Source organism: Dromiciops gliroides, chromosome 2 (assembly GCF_019393635.1).
Source record: "Dromiciops gliroides isolate mDroGli1 chromosome 2, mDroGli1.pri, whole genome shotgun sequence".
Classification (NCBI taxonomy): Eukaryota; Metazoa; Chordata; class Mammalia; order Microbiotheria; family Microbiotheriidae; genus Dromiciops; species Dromiciops gliroides.
Window position 1 is genome coordinate 676,723,542 of NC_057862.1, and position 17,944 is coordinate 676,741,485.

At 40.6% G+C, this 17,944-nt stretch overlaps 1 protein-coding gene across 8 annotated transcripts in view; it reads left to right on the top strand.

Moving 5' to 3' along the window:
* ZNF638 (zinc finger protein 638) overlaps positions 1-17,944 on the top strand; it is a 162,080-nt gene that overhangs the window by 109,242 nt on the left and 34,894 nt on the right. For 7 of the 8 annotated variants that reach the window (XM_043987004.1, XM_043987005.1, XM_043986999.1 and 4 more), the window contains 6 exons: positions 12-637; positions 1,541-1,809; positions 8,758-8,904; positions 11,077-11,211; positions 15,414-15,466; positions 15,987-16,036. In XM_043987004.1, coding sequence (XP_043842939.1) covers positions 12-637; positions 1,541-1,809; positions 8,758-8,904; positions 11,077-11,211; positions 15,414-15,466; positions 15,987-16,036 — 1,280 coding nt within the window. The remainder of the gene's footprint in view (positions 1-11; positions 638-1,540; positions 1,810-8,757; positions 8,905-11,076; positions 11,212-15,413; positions 15,467-15,986; positions 16,037-17,944) is intronic. The other variant, XM_043987002.1, reaches the window with a different exon arrangement.

A 17,944-nucleotide genomic window follows, 5' to 3' on the forward strand; every position in this document is an offset into this window, starting at 1 on the left:
TTATTTCACAGAGATGAAGGCAATCGAAAAGAAAATCAGACTCCAAGGAGACGTACTCACTCATCCAGTGTCAGTCCCCGCCGGTCTAGAGGGCCAAGCTTTGGTCACAAGTTGCGGAGATCTCGGTCAAGAAGCCCTGCACGTTATATGCAAAGTAGACCAAGAAGTCGAAGTCCAAGATATTCACATCGCTACAGTCCCAGACATCGTTCTCGCTCACCACACCGTTCTCGCTCACCGCACCGTTCTCACTCACCGCACCGTTCTCACTCACCGCACCGTTCTCACTCACCGCACCATTCTCACTCACCGCACCATTCTCACTCACCCCACCGTTCTCACTCACCCCACCGTTCTCACTCACCCCACCGTTCTCGCTCACCTCACCGTTCTCGCTCACCGCATCATTCTCACTCACCGCATCGTTCTCACTCACCTCATCGTTCTCACTCACCTCATCGTTCTCGCTCACCGCATCATTCTCACTCACCGCATCGTTCTCGATCACCGCATCGATCTCACTCACCACATCGTTCTCACTCACCACATCGATCTAGAAATCCCCTCAGGGGCAGTCCTAAGCCACCAAGATCTGCCAGCTCTGAGTGGACATCAAGGAGACGGCCAAGGTCACCAGGTACAATGATACCCCCTTTGCTGATGATAAAAATCAGCTTATCTTAATTCTTCTCTCTCAGCTTTTTTAAATAAGAAGACTTGCCATAGTAGTTCAGCCGTGACTGTATACTCTGAATCCATTCTTTAAATGTCCAAAGATGTCAATTCAACCAGTAACCTTGTGGGAGAGGGGATAGAGTCAGAATCAAGAGATCTATTTTGAATCCTCACCCCAATATGTAAAGTACTTCGCAAACCTTAGAGTTCAATGTAAATTATGGCTATTATAGTAAACTTTTTTAGTATATTATAGTTAGAAATTATAGTGTATTATTATAGTAAAGGTTATCAGAAATGAAAAGCAGTAGTGATAAGCCAGTCATTTTCATACAATGAAATCCAAATTACCTGTCAACTTTTCCATCGTTTCTTTCTTTATTCACCCATCCATCCATTTATTTATTTGGGGGCAGAGGGCTTTGTAAACATTTAAAACTTATCCTCATCATGTTCCTCTGCTTGGCTAAAATTATGTGAAGTAAAACTAAGTTGTATTCTCTGCAACTTCAGATATTAGCATTCATTTATCTACTAGAAAATCTACTAGCAAATGACTCTCAAATAGAATTAATGACTTTTTGTTTACAAGAATGTACTGTTAGCTGTTTCATTTTAATTTCCTATAAATGTTCTTAAGAATAATGAAGACTAATTTTGAATTTTGTAAGGACTCTTAGTACATTAGAATTGACCTGATATTAAGCTCAGAATGAGAAAAGCCTGGAAGTTGATGACCACATGGTGTCATCAGCATGCCCTTGTTTTGCATAAAGAGGTGAAGGGATTGTCCTGCACTGGTTTTTATGATAGTGTAGTACAGCTCTGAATCTTTGAGATTCAGGTTATGCTTTTTCCTGCCCAGATAAAAGAAGCTCATTGGAAGCTGTGGTACAGAGCCTAGAACATGGTTTTCCTTCAGAGATCAGTAAGCAGAAGCACTTTGAAGCAGGTGGGAAGGGAAGATCCTCGACCCAGAAGACCCTCAGCAGTGATTCAAAACCAGCCTGTAAGACTGTAGGCTCAGCGAAGAGTGAGCCCTCTTCAGCCAGTCACTCTGCTCGTCATAAAGCCAAGAATCCTGAAGATGCCAGCTCATCGCAGATGCTGGAGGAAAGTGTTCCTCAAAGAAAGGTTGGTGACTCTGTAACTCTGCAGTGCAAAGCTTGTTCTCCTGGTGAGCAGACTCACAATACAGTTACCCTTCTAACCATCTAGTCAGAAATCCCCTTTGCTAGTGGGGGCATAGGAGTGATTATTGGATCATAGAAGTCTAGATCTGAGAGGGACCTCTGCTGCACTGGAAGTATTGTAGGGAGTAAGTGGAGTGTGGCTTATAGAACTTTGAGAGAGAACAGATCGGTTGCACTAGGTACTGTGTACGTTGATATAATCAGGAAAGATTCTAAGGATTTATATGATTTCACAGGGCTTATTAATTTTTTAACTGTGTCTTATTTTTGTGTCACATATGTTACCCACTGTATGCTTTCCAGAGAGACATCCCTTATGATAATTAGGGTGTTTTTTTTTTTGTTGTTGTTGTTTTAAAGAGAATGAAAGGAAAAAACTGAAAGTCCCACATCATAGGCAGTATTCCACACCTACCTCAACAAAAGAATATAAATTTCATTTCTCTTGCTGCTGCTGTTTTTATCTTACCTCTCCTTTTGGAGTGAAGCTTGGTCATGATAGTTTTATAGTATTCAGTATTAATCGTGTTATTCTCTTCATTATTTCTTAATCCATTCACACTGTTGTTTTCTTGGCAGTGCTTACTCTGCTGTTTGCATCTGTTCATTTAAGTCTTTACATGCTTCTCAGTATTCATCATGTTCTTTGTCTCTTCCAGCACAGTAATAACTGCATTTAGTTCATTTACCACAGTTTGTTTAGGTAGTACCAATCTATGGGCATCTACAGTGTTTCTTCCACAAAAAAGTGCTGTGTGTCATTGACTCACCTGCTTATCTCTGTCATTAATTCCAAATTGTTCTGTAGAATGATTGTAACATTTTGCAGCTCCCCCAAAAATACATTCATGTGTGTCTATATTGACACATCCCCTGCAACAATGACTATTCCCTTTTGTCATCCTCGCTGACTTGCTGGATGTGAGTTGAATCTGTAGGGTCCTTTTGATGGGTAGTTTTTCAATTAAATTTCTTTGTAATTTAGTCAATTCATAGTAAAAAGTTGTACATAAGCTTTTTACAATGACAGTAATTTCTAAAGAACAAAGGAAAAGCCCACCCAGAATCTCTAAATTTTAATGCTCTTGTTGAAAAGAAAAAAAAGTTAAAACTGCCTGATAAAGTGACAGAATTTGACAGAATATACATAACATCCTATCTTTGCTGTCCTCCTCTTTGCTATGAGGCAAGAAATGCCATTTGTCATCTATTCACCAAGAGCATCATTAGTTTTTCATTATTGAGCTTGTGGCTTTATCTTATTTTGTGATAGGCAGTTTGATTAGGGTGTGTCTTCCCATAGCCCTTCTGTTGTTATCATCATTGTTTGTAGGGGTTTAGATGAGGTCTGAGTTGAATTTTTGTTTTTCTTTCTGCTAGAGAACGATTGTGGTGTTATTTGTGGCTCACTGTTTTAAAAGTTATTCTTTTAAACTTTCATTCTGGTTTTTTATCTTATTGGGATAGATATTTTTTCCAAATTTGGAAGCTGTCTTGTTTGCTTTTGATCTATTATCTTGTCTATTCATATTTTTATAAATCTAATTTCAACTTTTTTTGTTTTGTTTTGTTTTGTTTTTCAAACAAGCAACAGATACAATCAAGTGAGGCAAATTTCTTTTTAATGTGTCCAAAAATGTAGGTCTCATTCAGCATTTGGGATCCATCACCTCCATGTCAGGAGGTACTTAATGTGCTTTCCTTCAGTAGTCTGGAATCAGCATTTATCTTTGCATTGATCAGTGTTCTGAAGTCTTTCAAAGTTGTTTTCTTTTCTAAAGTTACTGCCATCCTAGCTCTATTCCAGTCTGCATCACTTCATAGAAGTGCCTCAGTTTCCTTTGACAGTATTTCTTCTAGTACCATAATATTCCATTCCATTTACATACTATATTTGTTTTGTCATTCCCCAGTAGCTGATCACTGCCTTCATTTTCAGTTCTTTGCTACTATGGAAAAGGCTATTAAAAATATTGTTGTACTTAGGGGTCTTTTCTTCTTTAATCTCTTTGGGGAATACGCTTAGTAGCAATATTGATGGATCACAGTTTTTAATGACTTGTTGGGCATACATGGTACCAAATAGCTTTCCATTGTAGCTGGACCAGTTCGCAACTCTGCTCTCAGTGCATCAATGTGCCTGTTTTCCCACAGTCCCTTCAGTAGTTGTCATTCTCCTCTTTGGTCTTTGCTAATATGATGATTATGAAGTAAAACTTTAGATTTGCTTTAACTTGCATTTCTCTGATTACTAGGGTTTTGGAGCATTTTTTCATTTGTTTTTAAGTAGTTTTGATTTCTTCCTTTGAAAAGCACCTTGTATATCTTTGAGCTTTTATGTGTTGGGGAATGGTTTTTAGTAAAATTGAATCAATTCCTTGAATCATTTCTTAGAAATGAGACCTTTATTAGAGAAAGATTTTTTCCCCTGTTACTTGTTTTCCTTCTGATTTTAACTCCACTGGTTTTGTTTGTGCAAAAAAAATAATTTTATGTAATTAAAATTAATCATTTTATCTTCCTTGATCCCCTCTGTCACTTGTTTGGTTATGAAATCTTCTTTATCCATAGATCTGAAAAGTCTTTTCTTATTCCTCCTAATTTGTTCATGATGTGACCTTTTATATTTAGTTCATGTATCCATTTGGAGCTTATCATGATAAATGGTATAAGGTCTATACCTATAATTTCTGCCAGACTGTTTCCTAGTTTTCCCAGTAGTTAGTATCTACCAAACAGTGAGTCCATCGCCCATACTCTGGGGTATTTAGATTTCTCAAACACTAGGCTCCTGTGTTTGTTGCTTTCCTGTATATTTGGAAGCCATAGTAGGAGTAATGGGCTCCTGGAATAAGAAGAAGGGACAGTAGTACAACATTGAGGAAATGTCAAAGAATTTTAGGACTGAAATGGGATTTGGAAACATAGGAGGTTACAATAAAGAGAAAATTTTCAGAGTTTAAGGTCATGGAGATAATAATAGCACAATTATGCTAAACGGTGACTCTTACTTTGGATGTCTTAGAGAGTCTAAAAATTTAGGTCCTGGGAGTTGATGAATTGTGGAGCCAGGTCATGCCAGGCCTATATTGAAGTCCTCATGTGTGAAAATGGTGATAAAGATGTAAATTCAGCTAAGTACTAAACTCATTTAGGAAGTAGGTAGCCTGCCCTGGTGGCTAGTAGGTGATGTTGACTGTATTTGGACAGATAAATTATATAGATCAGTGATCTGAAACTGATAACTCCCCCATCAGTAAAATAACATTTTGTTACATAATCTTCAATATATCTTTATTTTCAAATCATATAAGTATGTATTCAGTTGTTTCAGACTCTTATAACCCCATTTGGAGTTTTCTTGGCAAAGATACCAGAATGATTTTGTCATTTCCTTCTCCAGCCCATTATGCAGAAAAGGAAGCTGAGGCAAACGGGGTTAAGTGACTTGCCCAGGGTCACACAGTTATCAAGTGTCTGAAGCCGATTTGAACTCGGGTCTTTCTGACTCCAGGCTCATTGCTCTCTATCCATTGTGCCACTTAGCACAAATGTGCATATTATATTACAAAAATTTTAAATGTATAAAAGTTCATTAACAGTATACACTTTTTTTGGCTCTAATTCACAATATGATTGAATAAGCTTTATTCTTTTAAAAATTGCCCTGTATGTCTTAGGGAATAGGTTGTACTTGCAAAGAATAACGATTATTTGACTAAATTGGTCATTGTAGTTGGCTAAACAGGTGAATTTTTCGAGGTTTTAAAAAAATATATTCTTCTAATAATAGCTAACATTTAAGGAACACTTACTATGTGTGCCAAATCACTGTGCTTAGTGCTTTATAAACAGCTAGTAAATGTTTCAAACAGGATTCAGAGTCCGGTCTTCTCCTCTGTGTGCTGGGCCATCTAAATAGGCCATAACAGGAATGAAAGAGTCTGGATTTCTGTGGTTGTATTTGGTCCCCAGGCAAAATGTAGACAGTTGACCTACATGAATTGTCTGATTTCAACTCAGCAAGAAAGTTGTCATTGTAAATAGCTTTCCTCTTAATTTTCTTGGTTGTGTGCAAAGTTTAATATACTTTAATTACCTCTTCATGTTTGGGTATTTTCATTGTGTTCTTATGTATAATGATGCTGGAGAGGGAGATTGGGGCAGTTGTGAAGAGTTTTAAATACCAGACTGAGGTAATAGGGAGCAAAGGGCAAGGTGCTCTGGAATCAGTGTGGTCACACCTGTGCTGTGTGGAGAAGAGACCCTAATGGGAAGAGACTTTTGGCAGGGAGATTGGGGCACCATGGCAGCTCCAGGCTGCAGGTGATGGCTAGAACTGCGATGGTAACTTGTGATTGTAGAGAAAAAGAAGCAGATTTTAAGAGATGTTTGGAGAGAAGAACGATTGGGGAACTGATGGGATGTCTGGGGTGAGGGCTGGAAGGCGGGGCCAAACTTGCAAACATGGAAGATGCTGGAGGATGCTGCACGTTACACAGCTAGAAAATTAGGTAAAAGAGCTAGCTGTGGTGCAGATGGAATTTCTACTCCTGCTAGGTTTCTGCAGTGTGGAAGCCCTTTTGTGCTCATTATTTCTGCCCTGGAGCTCAGTGTCCATCCCCCACAGGGCACTTGCCACAACTACAAGTCTAGAAGACTGGAGGAAGGGAATTGTCCACGTGTCACCTGGACTGCTTTATCTTCACAGGCAGCTGCCACAGGAATTCTTAACCGCAAGCGGTGCCGGTCTTGTACTCAGATTTCAGTGGCTCCCTGGTGCTTTGAATCAAATATCAACTTCTCTACTCAGCTTCTTTCTTTTTTTTTTTTTTGTGTGAGGCAATTGGGGTCAAGTGACTTGCCCAGGGTCACACAGCCAGCAAGTGTCAAGTGTCCGAGGCCGGACCTGAACTCAGGTACTCCTGACTCCAGGGCCGGTGCTCTATCCACTGCGCCACCTAGCTGCCCCAGCTTCTTTCTTTTTAAACTGTTACAAAGGAATATTTATTTATCTTTATTACTTTGGAGGCATTTTGATGGAATTGAAGATGCCAAATGTTATTTATGAAGTTATGAGAAAATTATAGGCAGGCTTGCTTTTGCAAATATTTTTTAGACTACATTCTTATGGGCATGCAGATGTTGGAAAAGCACAAGAAAGTGTGATCCCAGTGCTTGATTATTAGGTGGAACAAAATGCCATCTTGAGGACTTTACTTATTCTTGTGTTTTTGGTTTTTGGTGAGGCAATTGGGGTTAAGTGACTTGCCCAGGGTCACACAGCTAGTAAGTGTCAAGTGTCTGAGGCCGGATTTGAACTCAGGTCCTCCTGAATCCAGGGCCGGTGCTCTATCCATTGTGCCACCTAGCTGCCCCTGACTTTACTTATTCCAAAATTATTCAGGCTTCCTTGAAAGATGCAACAGAGAACATCATAGGACTTTTGTCCGTCCAGATGAGACAGTAGCAGGATGTGTTTATGCTCAGCAAAGGTGTTTACCACTGTTGTGTAAGACCTGTGTACTTAAATGCTTTTTCATTCAGATGAGAGAGATGTTTCTTAAAGGTGGTGAGATCCTCCAGGTGCTGCTCCTGTTCGTGAATGACACTTGCAAAGTCTGCTATATAATATCTATAAGTGTAGTAGTATTTACTGAAAGCCTGCTGTGTTCAAGGCACTGGGGATACAAATGCAGAGTCTAAAACAATCTATATTCTGAAGGAAAATTTATTACAATGAAAAGACATGTACATATACAAATCTATGCAGAGAAAATATGTAGTGTAGTCTGGGGAGGCTGTGAAGAGTGACGGACAGTGGAGGTGGGACCAGCTCCTAAAAGAATTTACAAGCTGGAGGCCATAGGGAGCCATTGGGCTTGGTTTGAGGAAAATCCCTTCTGTCAGCTCTGTGAGGTTGGAGTGAGCCTTGAGGCTGGGAGATCACCTAGCAGTCTTTCACAGTGATGTAGGCGCGAGGTGATGAGGTTTGATTTAAAGTGGTGGCTGTGTGATGGGAAAGTGGTCAGAGCTTAGGCGTGGAGGTCTCATGGAGTTAGTCATTGTATTGATTAGCATTCTTAAGTCTGTCAAAGTTGTTTTTCTTTACAATGTTGTTTTGCATATCAGTTCTGATTCTGCTCACTTTACTCTGCATCAGTTCATATAAAAAGTCTTCCTATGTTTCTCTGAAACTCCCTTTTATCATTTTTTTACACTATAGTAATATTCCATTACATTCATAAATCATAATTTGTTCAGCCATTCCCTAGTTGATGAGCACATTCTTTTGTTTTTAGTTGTTCACTACAACAAAAAAAGCTGCTATAAATATTTTCGTACATTAGTCTTTTTTCGCTTTGATCTCTTTGGAATATAGGCCTAGTAGTGGCACCAGTGGGTTAGAGTGTAGGTTCAGTTTTAGTTTTGGGTATAGTTTCAAATTGTTTTCCAAAATGGCTGAACCAATCCATAATTTCATCAACAGTGTACCAGTGTGTTTGTCTTCCATGCTGGGCTGATTTCCAAACCCTTGCTTTGAGTAAAATTGAATACCATATGAGAGTATGGTTGGCCCGATGTAAAAATTATCACTATTACTAAGGGAAGAAAAACAAAGCACTTGCACAGTTAATAATTGTGATTTACTTGTGTCCTCTCGTTTACAAAGAACGATATATGATGTCTTTGTGTCATTTAAAAAGTGCTTTTCAGCATCTGGTACACTAAAGTTTGGACACTGTAATTAAAAGCATGGTAATTGAAACATTCATAATTTGTTAGTGTGTTTTTTTTCTTTAACTTTAGAAGTATTGTTAATTTGAGGGTGCAGTGACTTATTTGGATTGCTAGAAATCCAAATAACTTTTTTCCTCCTCCCGTACAGCCGTGGGAAGATAAATCCTTGCGTTGTGATACAATTATTCATGTATCAGAATTACCAACTGATGGCTACACTGAGCAAGATATTATACAAATAGTTCAACCATTTGGAAAAGTTAGTGATCTCTTGATTGTTCCATCTAGAAATGAGGTAAGCAATTCAATCAGCACTTTTGAAGGAGACTATATAATTTTATGAGAAATGACTTGATATTTTTTTATTCAGAAATGACTGATTTTTACCAGCTATTCCTGGGCCATTCCCCTCATTCCCATAATCTCCCACCCTCCTTTTAAACTACACCGATTGCATTGATATAGGCACTTGGCTCAGTACCTGTTTTCCACCTTGATGGTGTAGAGAGTTGTCAGGGTCAGTCAGTGGCTAAGTGACTTGCCCAAGGTCACACAGCCAGTAGGTGACAGAAGTGGAACTTCCCGGGTCCAAGACTGGTTCTCTTTAGCCTATATGCTACATAGCCTTTCTCCTTTATGTGTCCTTGCTCCTTTATGATGTGTTTCTGTGTAGTTTTACAGTATACAATTGGTTGTGTTTTCTGGAAGTCAGAAATAGCATTAGGTTTCTTGTTCAGTACCCACCTTTATTACTTTGCAGTTAAGCCTAGGAGTTGTGATAAGGCAGGGAACTTCTTGTTAGGAAACATAGAAAGCTTGACAGGGATTCAGAGTTATGTTGATTAATTCAAAACCCATACACTCCAGAGCCAGACAGGACTGTCATTGAGCTCAGCCTTCTTTCCACATCCCTGAGAAATGACTCTTTAGCTTGGATGGGAGCTCTTGTAGTGAGATCACGTTTTATACATGCTAAGGGCATTTTCTGGTTCTGTTCTGTTTGTTTGCTGTACTTGTGCCTTCCTTTGGATGTCTCTATACTATGTTATATAGCAGTTTTCCTCTTTCTCTTATAAATGGCATCTGATCTTACCTTTTACTTTGATTAGATGAATTTCAGTCTTGAATGAAGGGATAATGGGATTAAGGAAAAAAAATAAAGAGAAATTTCACATGATTTTGAAAGGAGCCTGTCTTAAGCTTCTATCCACAAGTCTAGGAATACTTAGGAAATGCTTAGTTTTGACAAAACTATTTTATGTTTTAAGATTTTGAAAATAAACCGCTTCAGACCCTGCAGCTTCAATCCATGAACCAGTAAGCAGTTCTCTCTCCTGAAGCTTCTGCATTCCGTGTGACCAGCTGCATATTCTGACTAGCCAGTCATGGCTCTCCATTCTCCCTTCCCCACCCCAGGAAAGGAAGGGAAAGATGAGTGTCTCTTCTTTTCCATCTGGACCTCAGTCAGTGAGGGTCACTGCTTCATGGCAGGAGAGTTTGAGGCTTGTCAAATTGCATGTCCGTATTTAATTTTGAAAAACTTATTTTTAAGTATGGATATTTGGTTATTTGTGAATGAATAGAACATTATGCCATATTCAAAGAAGAATACAACACCTTTCTGTTAAATCTATGCAGCTTGAGAATAGACCTTCCTAGAGGCAGCTGGGTCTTTTTTTGTGTAAAAAAGTAGACTTGGCCAGTAACTTTCCAGAATACCATTTAGTATTAATAATCACTGGCATCTACATAGTTATTTTAGGCTTACAAAGCATATAACGTATATTATCTTTTAACCCTAAACTCTCTTTGAGTTAGGTGGGTATTCACCTCACTGTTCAGATGAGGAATTAAGAGTCTGGGAGAGGTCCCACAGCTAGGAAGTAGGGAAGACGAGATTTAAACCTGGCATCTTGCTTTTATAGCATGCTTCACAACAAATAAAGCTGTAAGACAGATTTTTACTTGTGCAGTGATTCCTCATTATTTTTATGTGTCAGGATGAATAGATAAGAAAGGAATCAACTCATTGATAGGAACAGATCATGAAATACAGGACTAGATAAAGAAGGGGATAGAAAAGAAGCAAGATTCACTTCTGTTGCTCTCCAGACTTCTCTCTGTAGACCAGCCTATTCTGCCTTGGTTCACGTTCCTGCTTTTGCCTACTGTCAGCCATCTCTTTCAGGGGATGCCCCAGCCCTGTCTGCTTTTCCTAGGGCCTTCTGTCAGCTTCCCAAACTGGAGCTGGAGTGTTCATAACTCCCTGCTTAGCTAAGAGACAGCTTGTGGGTGCTCAGGGTGGAGATCTTGGGAAGAGGCAGTTCAACTCTTAGACACCATAAGCATCAAATGAAAAATTAGCAAGAGAGATGAGTGCACTGAGGGAACCACATCATCCGTTTGTGTTTGACACTTTAAACATAGACTTTAGGGAGAAGAGGCATAAACTTGCCGTTTCTTTTAGGCCTACTTGGAAATGAAGTTTAAAGAGGCTGTGGCAGCTGCTGTGAAGTACTGTGAAACAACAGCAGTCCAAGTGAAAGGGAAGCGGGTGAAGATCAGTGCCGTAGGGAAGAAGAAGCTACCAAGCGCTGCTCAGGTAACTCATTCATTCATTCCTCAGGCAGCCTGAGTATCGTCGCTGTGGGCATGCCACTGAGATAGGAGAAAAACACAACGTGTGGGAAATGAGACTTTCCAAATAAAGGAATTTCCCAGCCAAGCTGTATAAGTGCAGAAATTTCTGAGGCTTTTTAAACGATGAAAAGTCTTTATTAGAGCTACTGCATGTTGCTATTTTAGGAAACCGTGTATTTACCTAGTGTTTTCTAAAAAGATTGCACTGTGCTTGAGCATGTTAGTTATTACACTGCGCTGCACATGTAATCCAGGAACGTATGGGTGTGGACCACATAGTCCCTAAAACAGGCTCTTAAACAGAGGTTAAGGAACTGGACTTGGAAATATTGTGGTAGCAGTATTTCAAGTAATTGATTTTCTTTATAACTTGAAGCATTTTGAAACATAATTCTGAGGAAGGAAGGGATGTATAGGATTCCCCTGGCTGCCAGAAGGGTGGGCCCAGGGCTCCCAGAATCCCTCTTCACTCTCCCTGTCTCCCCCCCCCCCCAAAAAAAAAACAAGTTTAGCAACTCTTGGACTAGAACTTGATTTTTAGGAAAAGTGCCTTAGATCAAGCTGCTTCTTTAACTCTATAACAATATACTTTGTTACCTCCCTGAAGATTAATTATTGAATCAGTGGATGAAATAACTATGAAATGTTGTGCCCTCTGGAAAATCATTGCTGATGTTTGAGTATCCTTTGGCCCGTCAGCCACATCATCTCAAAGCCCCAAATTCCCTCTACTTCTTGCTTCAGTTTTTATTTTAAGAAGTATATGTCAGGTAAAACATAACACTTAAAATTTCATTTTTAATCTTGTAACAGGATTGAGAGTCACTGAATCTGTTGTTGTGCCTCACAGTCCTAGGCACTGCGGATATAAATACAAAGAATGAACCAGCCCTGTGCTCACAAATGAGGTCACATTCTAATGGAGAAGACAAGCACATCAGAGAAGAGAGGGGGTCCCCAAAGTCCCTAAAGCCGTTTGGGCCTTAATAGCTACTCAAGTTTAAAACTCGACTCAAATTTCTCAGACACTCAGTGAATACACCATGAATATAAAATGAAATGCCTTTTATTATATATTCATGGACACACACAAAAGTAGTTAAATACGAAGTACTGTGGGAAGGAGGACTCTAGATGTCAGAGGAATTGGGAAGTGCCTCATGCATGAGGAGGTGACCAGCTGCATCTTAAAGGGGGCGGGTTATGAGCCAGAGGTAGAGCTGGGTTGGGGGTTGGGTGGGGTTCTGACATGGGAGACTTCGAATAAAAAGGTATGGAAATGTAGTGTTGTGTGTGAGAATCACACAGTAAACATTTTTAATGTGCCAAGCATTGTGCTAAGCACCGCTGGGGACACAAAGGCCAAAGAGCTCTCGAAATGCCCACAGCATAATGGGGGAGACAACACACAAACCACCAAGTACAGAGAGAGAAGACAGAGACAGGATGAACTGGAGATTATCGAGAGAGAGAGAGAGAGAGAGAGAGAGAGAGAGAGAGAGAGAGAGAGAGAGAGAGAGAGAGGGAAGGCACCAGAACCAAGAGGGACCAGCAGGAAAAGCTGCTTGTGGAAGCCAGGAGGCAGGGGCATGGGGGGAGCACACTGCAGTGAAAATGCCCAGGTCAGGAGTTAGCATGCCTTGTCTGAGGAACAGCAAGGAGGTGGGTGTCACTAGAGCAAAGAGTACATTGTGGCAGGTGTAAGGAGCCTGGAAAGGGAGGAAGGAAGGGGGCAGATTATGAAGAGCTTTGAACCCCAAAGGCAAGATTTTACAGTGGATCCTGAAAGCAATAGGGAATCAGTGGAGTTGCCTGAGATGGGGAGGGAGGTGTGTAACATGGTCTGACCTGTGCTGTGGGAAGACCAGCCTTGACAGTTAAGTGGAGGAATGGACCAGAGTCCATTGTGGAAGGAGACCCTCCAGCACAGTATTAGAATACTGCAGGCAGGGAGTGATGATGGCCTGTATCAGGGTGATGGTGGTGTGAGGGGAGAGAAAAGGGCATGTGGGAGAGATGGTTTGAAGGTTAAAAACTGCCAGACCTTTGCAACAGATTGCAAGAGAGAGGGAGGAGTCAAGGATGATACCTAGGCTGGGAGCCTGCAGGACTGCATGGTGGCGCCCCCCAGCAGTAAGAAGGAAATTAGGTGTTTGGGAGGAGAGATAATGAATTCACTTTGGGACATGTTGAGTTTAGGATGTCTGCGGAACGTCCAGTTCTAGATGTCCAAAGGACACTTGGAGAAGCAAGCCAGGAGAGTTCAGCAGAGAAGCTAGGGTGGGACAGAAAGATCTGAGAAAACCTTAGCATAGAGATGATAACTGAATCCATGGGAGCTGAGGAGATGCCCAAGTGAAATAGTAAACACTTTAGAGGGAGAAGAGAAAAGGATCCAGGACAGAGACTTGGGCATCCCCTATGGTTAGGAGATGTGACCAGACCCAGTGCAGGAGCCTGAGGAGGAGTGGTCTGACAGGCAAGAGGTGAACCAGGAGAGAGCAGCGTCCTGAAACCCTAGGAAGAAGAGAGGATCAAGAAAAAGAGGGTGTTCTTGAGCATGTCAGTGGCTGCAGAGAGGTGTAGAAGGATGAAGACTGAAAAAGGCCATCAGATTGGCAACTTTGGAAAGAGTGGCTTTGCTCAAATGGTAAGGCTGGATGAAAGCCAGGCTGCAGAGGGTTTAAAAGCAAGAGAGAAAGGAGGAAGTTGGCACTGAGTGCAGATCATTTTCTCAAGTTTAGCCACAGGAGGGTGGAGACAGATGAGACAACAAGAGATGAAGGGATCAAAGCAGGGTTTTTTTTTTTTTTTAATTATAAGATGGGGAGACACGAGTAGGTCATGTAATCAGCAGAGAAATAGCCAGTAAACAGAGAGAGATAGAAGATCAGTGAGAGTGGGGGGTAATAGTGGAACAATGTAACAGAGATGGAATGGAATTGGGACACCTTTTCAAGGAGCACTGCCACCACCTCGTGTGAGATGGATGTAGATGAAGGGTTCATGGCAGAAGCCGTCTGGGAGTGGGGAGAAGAGGGAACTTTGGGGGAAGAGGGGAAGGGAAAGTGTCCAGTGAGGCTGAAAAGCACTTAGCACCAGGTTCCATAGTGCTTTAAAAACCAAACCGAGAAATTGTATTCTAGAGACATCATCTGTGCTACTGGGAAATTACCTTAGCAGCAGTGAGGAGTACAGTGGGGTGAGGCTGGTACACATAATCTAGTGTAGTGATGATGAAGGCCTGACCTGGCTTAGTTTGTAAAGTGAGTGAGAGAAGTGCTAAGTATGGAAACAGCAAGGATTGGCAAATGACTAGCGATGTAGGGGACAATTGAGGAGGTTACTGTGGTGCTGAGAGTACTATCAGGTAGGTAAAGTAGACACACTAGGATAGTGGTGTCTTTAACAGAAATGCAAGTTTGGGAAAGGGGCAGATTTAGGGGGAAAGATAAGGAGCTCAATTTTAGACCCAGAGTTTAGGACATCTTTTGGACATCAGTCTGAACTGCGCACTAGTAGACTGGATATGTAAATCTGGGGTCATCTCTACAGAGCAGATGAGAGAGAGAGAGAGAGAGAAAGAGAGAATTGAATAGAATATTGAGAATGAAGAGAAATGAGCCCAGGGAACTACGGTGGAGGAAATAGAACAGTTGGGATTCATGATGTGCATATGATGATTCAGCACCAGAGATTACAGATTATTGAGATAGTTAGGATGAAAACTCCTGGGTAAAACTGGTCTCATGAAAACCCAGAGAGAAGAGTCTCCAGATGAGGGTTGTCTCTCGTGTTAATAGAAAAGATTAATAAAGAAGGATAAAGACTGAGAAAAGACCACCAGATTTAGCTATTAGGAAATCCTCGGTAACTTGGGAGAAAGCAGTTTGAATTGAATGATAATGTCAAGGCAGATCACCATACTTTGGAGAGTGAGAGAAGAAAATTTGACAGCTAAGGAGTGCAGAACCAGAGTATGTGATGGGATGACCAGTTCTAGTGAAAACTAGGATGGCATCTCCTGGGAGAGAAAAGCAGAGGGGCATAGCCCTAAGGAAGCGTATTTGGAATGATTGGGTCTATAAGAGTACCATTGATAGAAACACTGTTGACTCAAGTCTGTTAGTCGAGTGTTTTAAAATCGATCCATTTTATTTTCAGAATAAAGATGGGAAAAAAGTAGTTTCAGAAACAAAGAAGCCATCATCTTCAAAGTAAGTGTTTCCTTCGCTGTGCTTTGGGAGTGGGATACTGAACTAAGGGCCTTTCTTTGAAGGATTGCTCATTTTGGTGTGGCACACCTACTTTATTTTTCATTTTAAAATGTTTGATCCCTTTTGTTTTTAACAGCATTTTTGTTCTTATTCCTTCCCCTCTTTATATCAACCTTTCCTTTTAAAAAAAGAAAGCTCGTGAACCTAAGCAAACACAGTGACAGCTTGCCGGTATATGTACAGTGTCCTTCAGCCCTGGACTGCCACTTGTCTACTCAAAGGAGAGAAGAGCTTTCTCATCCCTTCCTTTTTAATCCAGATTATTTGTCACAGTTGTTTGGTGTTGAGCTGCATTTTCTTCTGCCATGCCTTTAATCTTCCTATTAAAACAAGATGTCTTAAAATGCTATTATGCGACTTTCAGGCTAAATGACACAACTTCTTAAAATTGAGTAACTTTTACCTCTTGAATTTGTAAAATTAGCGTTGGTTTTATGAACCTTTCTACTTTTTTCATTAGAAAAGATGTGGATGCTTCAAAGGCCGAATCTGTAACGTCAGCTTCTATTGGTAAGTTGACTTTCCTGCATTATTTCTTTTCTGACTGCTAAGCTTGACTTGATATTTTTCTCTTTCCTAACTGACTTTAAGTTTGTAGAGGCAAAACAAACAAAGAGAACAGTTCTGTGAAAAAAAATTTTTTTTGAGGTTGGATGAAGTGTATTTGTGAGAAAAATGGAGGGGTGTGTGTGTGTGTGTGTGTGTGTGTGTGTGTGTGTGTATAAACATAGCAAGTTAACGCAGCATGAACTGTCCACAAACAACCATTTGTCAAGAAGTATCAATCTCTTGTAGAAGCAAAAAAGCATTGGAAAGACAGGCTGGACTTAGGGGTCGACCAAAGCTGCCTCTTTAGTCTAGGGGGGAGACACTGGGACCTTTAGGAAGATCCTTGTGTTCACACTGTTAAGCAGGAAGACACTGTCGCAGGTCAGAAAAGGAGAAGTTCAGGGAGGAGTTTGTCCTAAGAGACAGGCATGCCAACACATGGCATAGGTTAAGTGAAAGCTTTCTAACAGAACTCCAATCCTAGAAACCTTTAGGCCTTTTTGCGAAGGAATTGTTAGCTCCTTAGAGTATTAGTATATTTCTGTATAGCATAGTGATCTTGGCAAACTTGAGTTGACGAGGAAAGATTAACATGTGTGGTTTTTAGGTTAAAGAACTTAGGTATATATGTAATGTAATTTAGGAAAATTCCACCCGAATAGATGAAAGAAAATGTTAGTGCTCCTCATTCAGTTGTATGCCAAATAGATAAGATAATGTTATATTTACAGCCTGAATAAAGTCAGATAATTTCTATATCTATTCAGTTTTGAAAGCCCTTTGCTGTGTTAGGTAATGCAAGTCTCATTTTCATTTTACAGACGAGGAAAGGAAGAATTAGCTAGGGTAAGGACCATGACCTTTTTAATATCAGGCCTAAGACTGAACACAGGCCTTATGTATACCACTATCTCTCATACTGCCTGAATATTGGAGTTTGTGGAATTTAATAAGATCATGAGGTGCTTGCTCAGGCTGAGCAGGAGAAGAGGTCAGATTTGACTTGATTCTCCAAGCAGATGAGTGTGGTCTAGCTGAGTGATAGAGAAGGCCTTTTTGACAGAAGTGACCATGCCTGGGCCTTGCCACCAGTGTGGACTGCCTCCTGTGGTACATGGAGTTGGAATTTTGGAAGTCATGAAGAAGAAAAATGGGCTGCAAAATGTGGAGAGAAAAGAGGAAGTGAGGGGAGAGTCTTTGCTATTAGCTGGCATTTAATTCCTTATGCAGCTGCCATCCCTCACTTACTGATTAATTCCTAGATCATGGTCACAGGATAGACATGACAGGTCAAGATGACTCTGCTGGATGCAGAATCACATTTGTAGCCCAGTGTATGTACAGCAGGAAGCTAGGCTGAGATTGTAGTATGAAAGCTTTGCCTAGGGTTAGGGGGTTGAGGAGGACAACATAGACACTCCCTGAATCAGAGCTTTACTTTTGGTAGGCGACTTTAGGAGTGTTCATCTAGTTTTCTCATTTTATAGATGAGGAGTAATGGGACCTAGAGAATTGAGAACTTTTCAAGGTTACGCAGTTTCTTATTTGATGTCATATGGGGACCTGGAACTCAGACCTGCTCCTCACTCTTGGCCCAGGGCTCTTCTTCATTACACCCTTTCTCCATGATATTAAAGTACATTCATATTTGAGACAAGCTGGCTTTTGAAAACAGAGGGGGAAAAATTAAGCATTTCCTATTCTTTTAATGTTTGGTCTTTTGTTTTTGTTTTTGGTTTTTTGGTTTTTGGTTTTTGGTTTTTTTGTGGGGCAATGAGGGTTAAGTGACTTGCCCAGGGTCACACAGCTAGTAAGTGTCAAGAGGTCAAATTTGAACTCAGCTCCTCTTGAATCTAGGGCCAGTGCTTT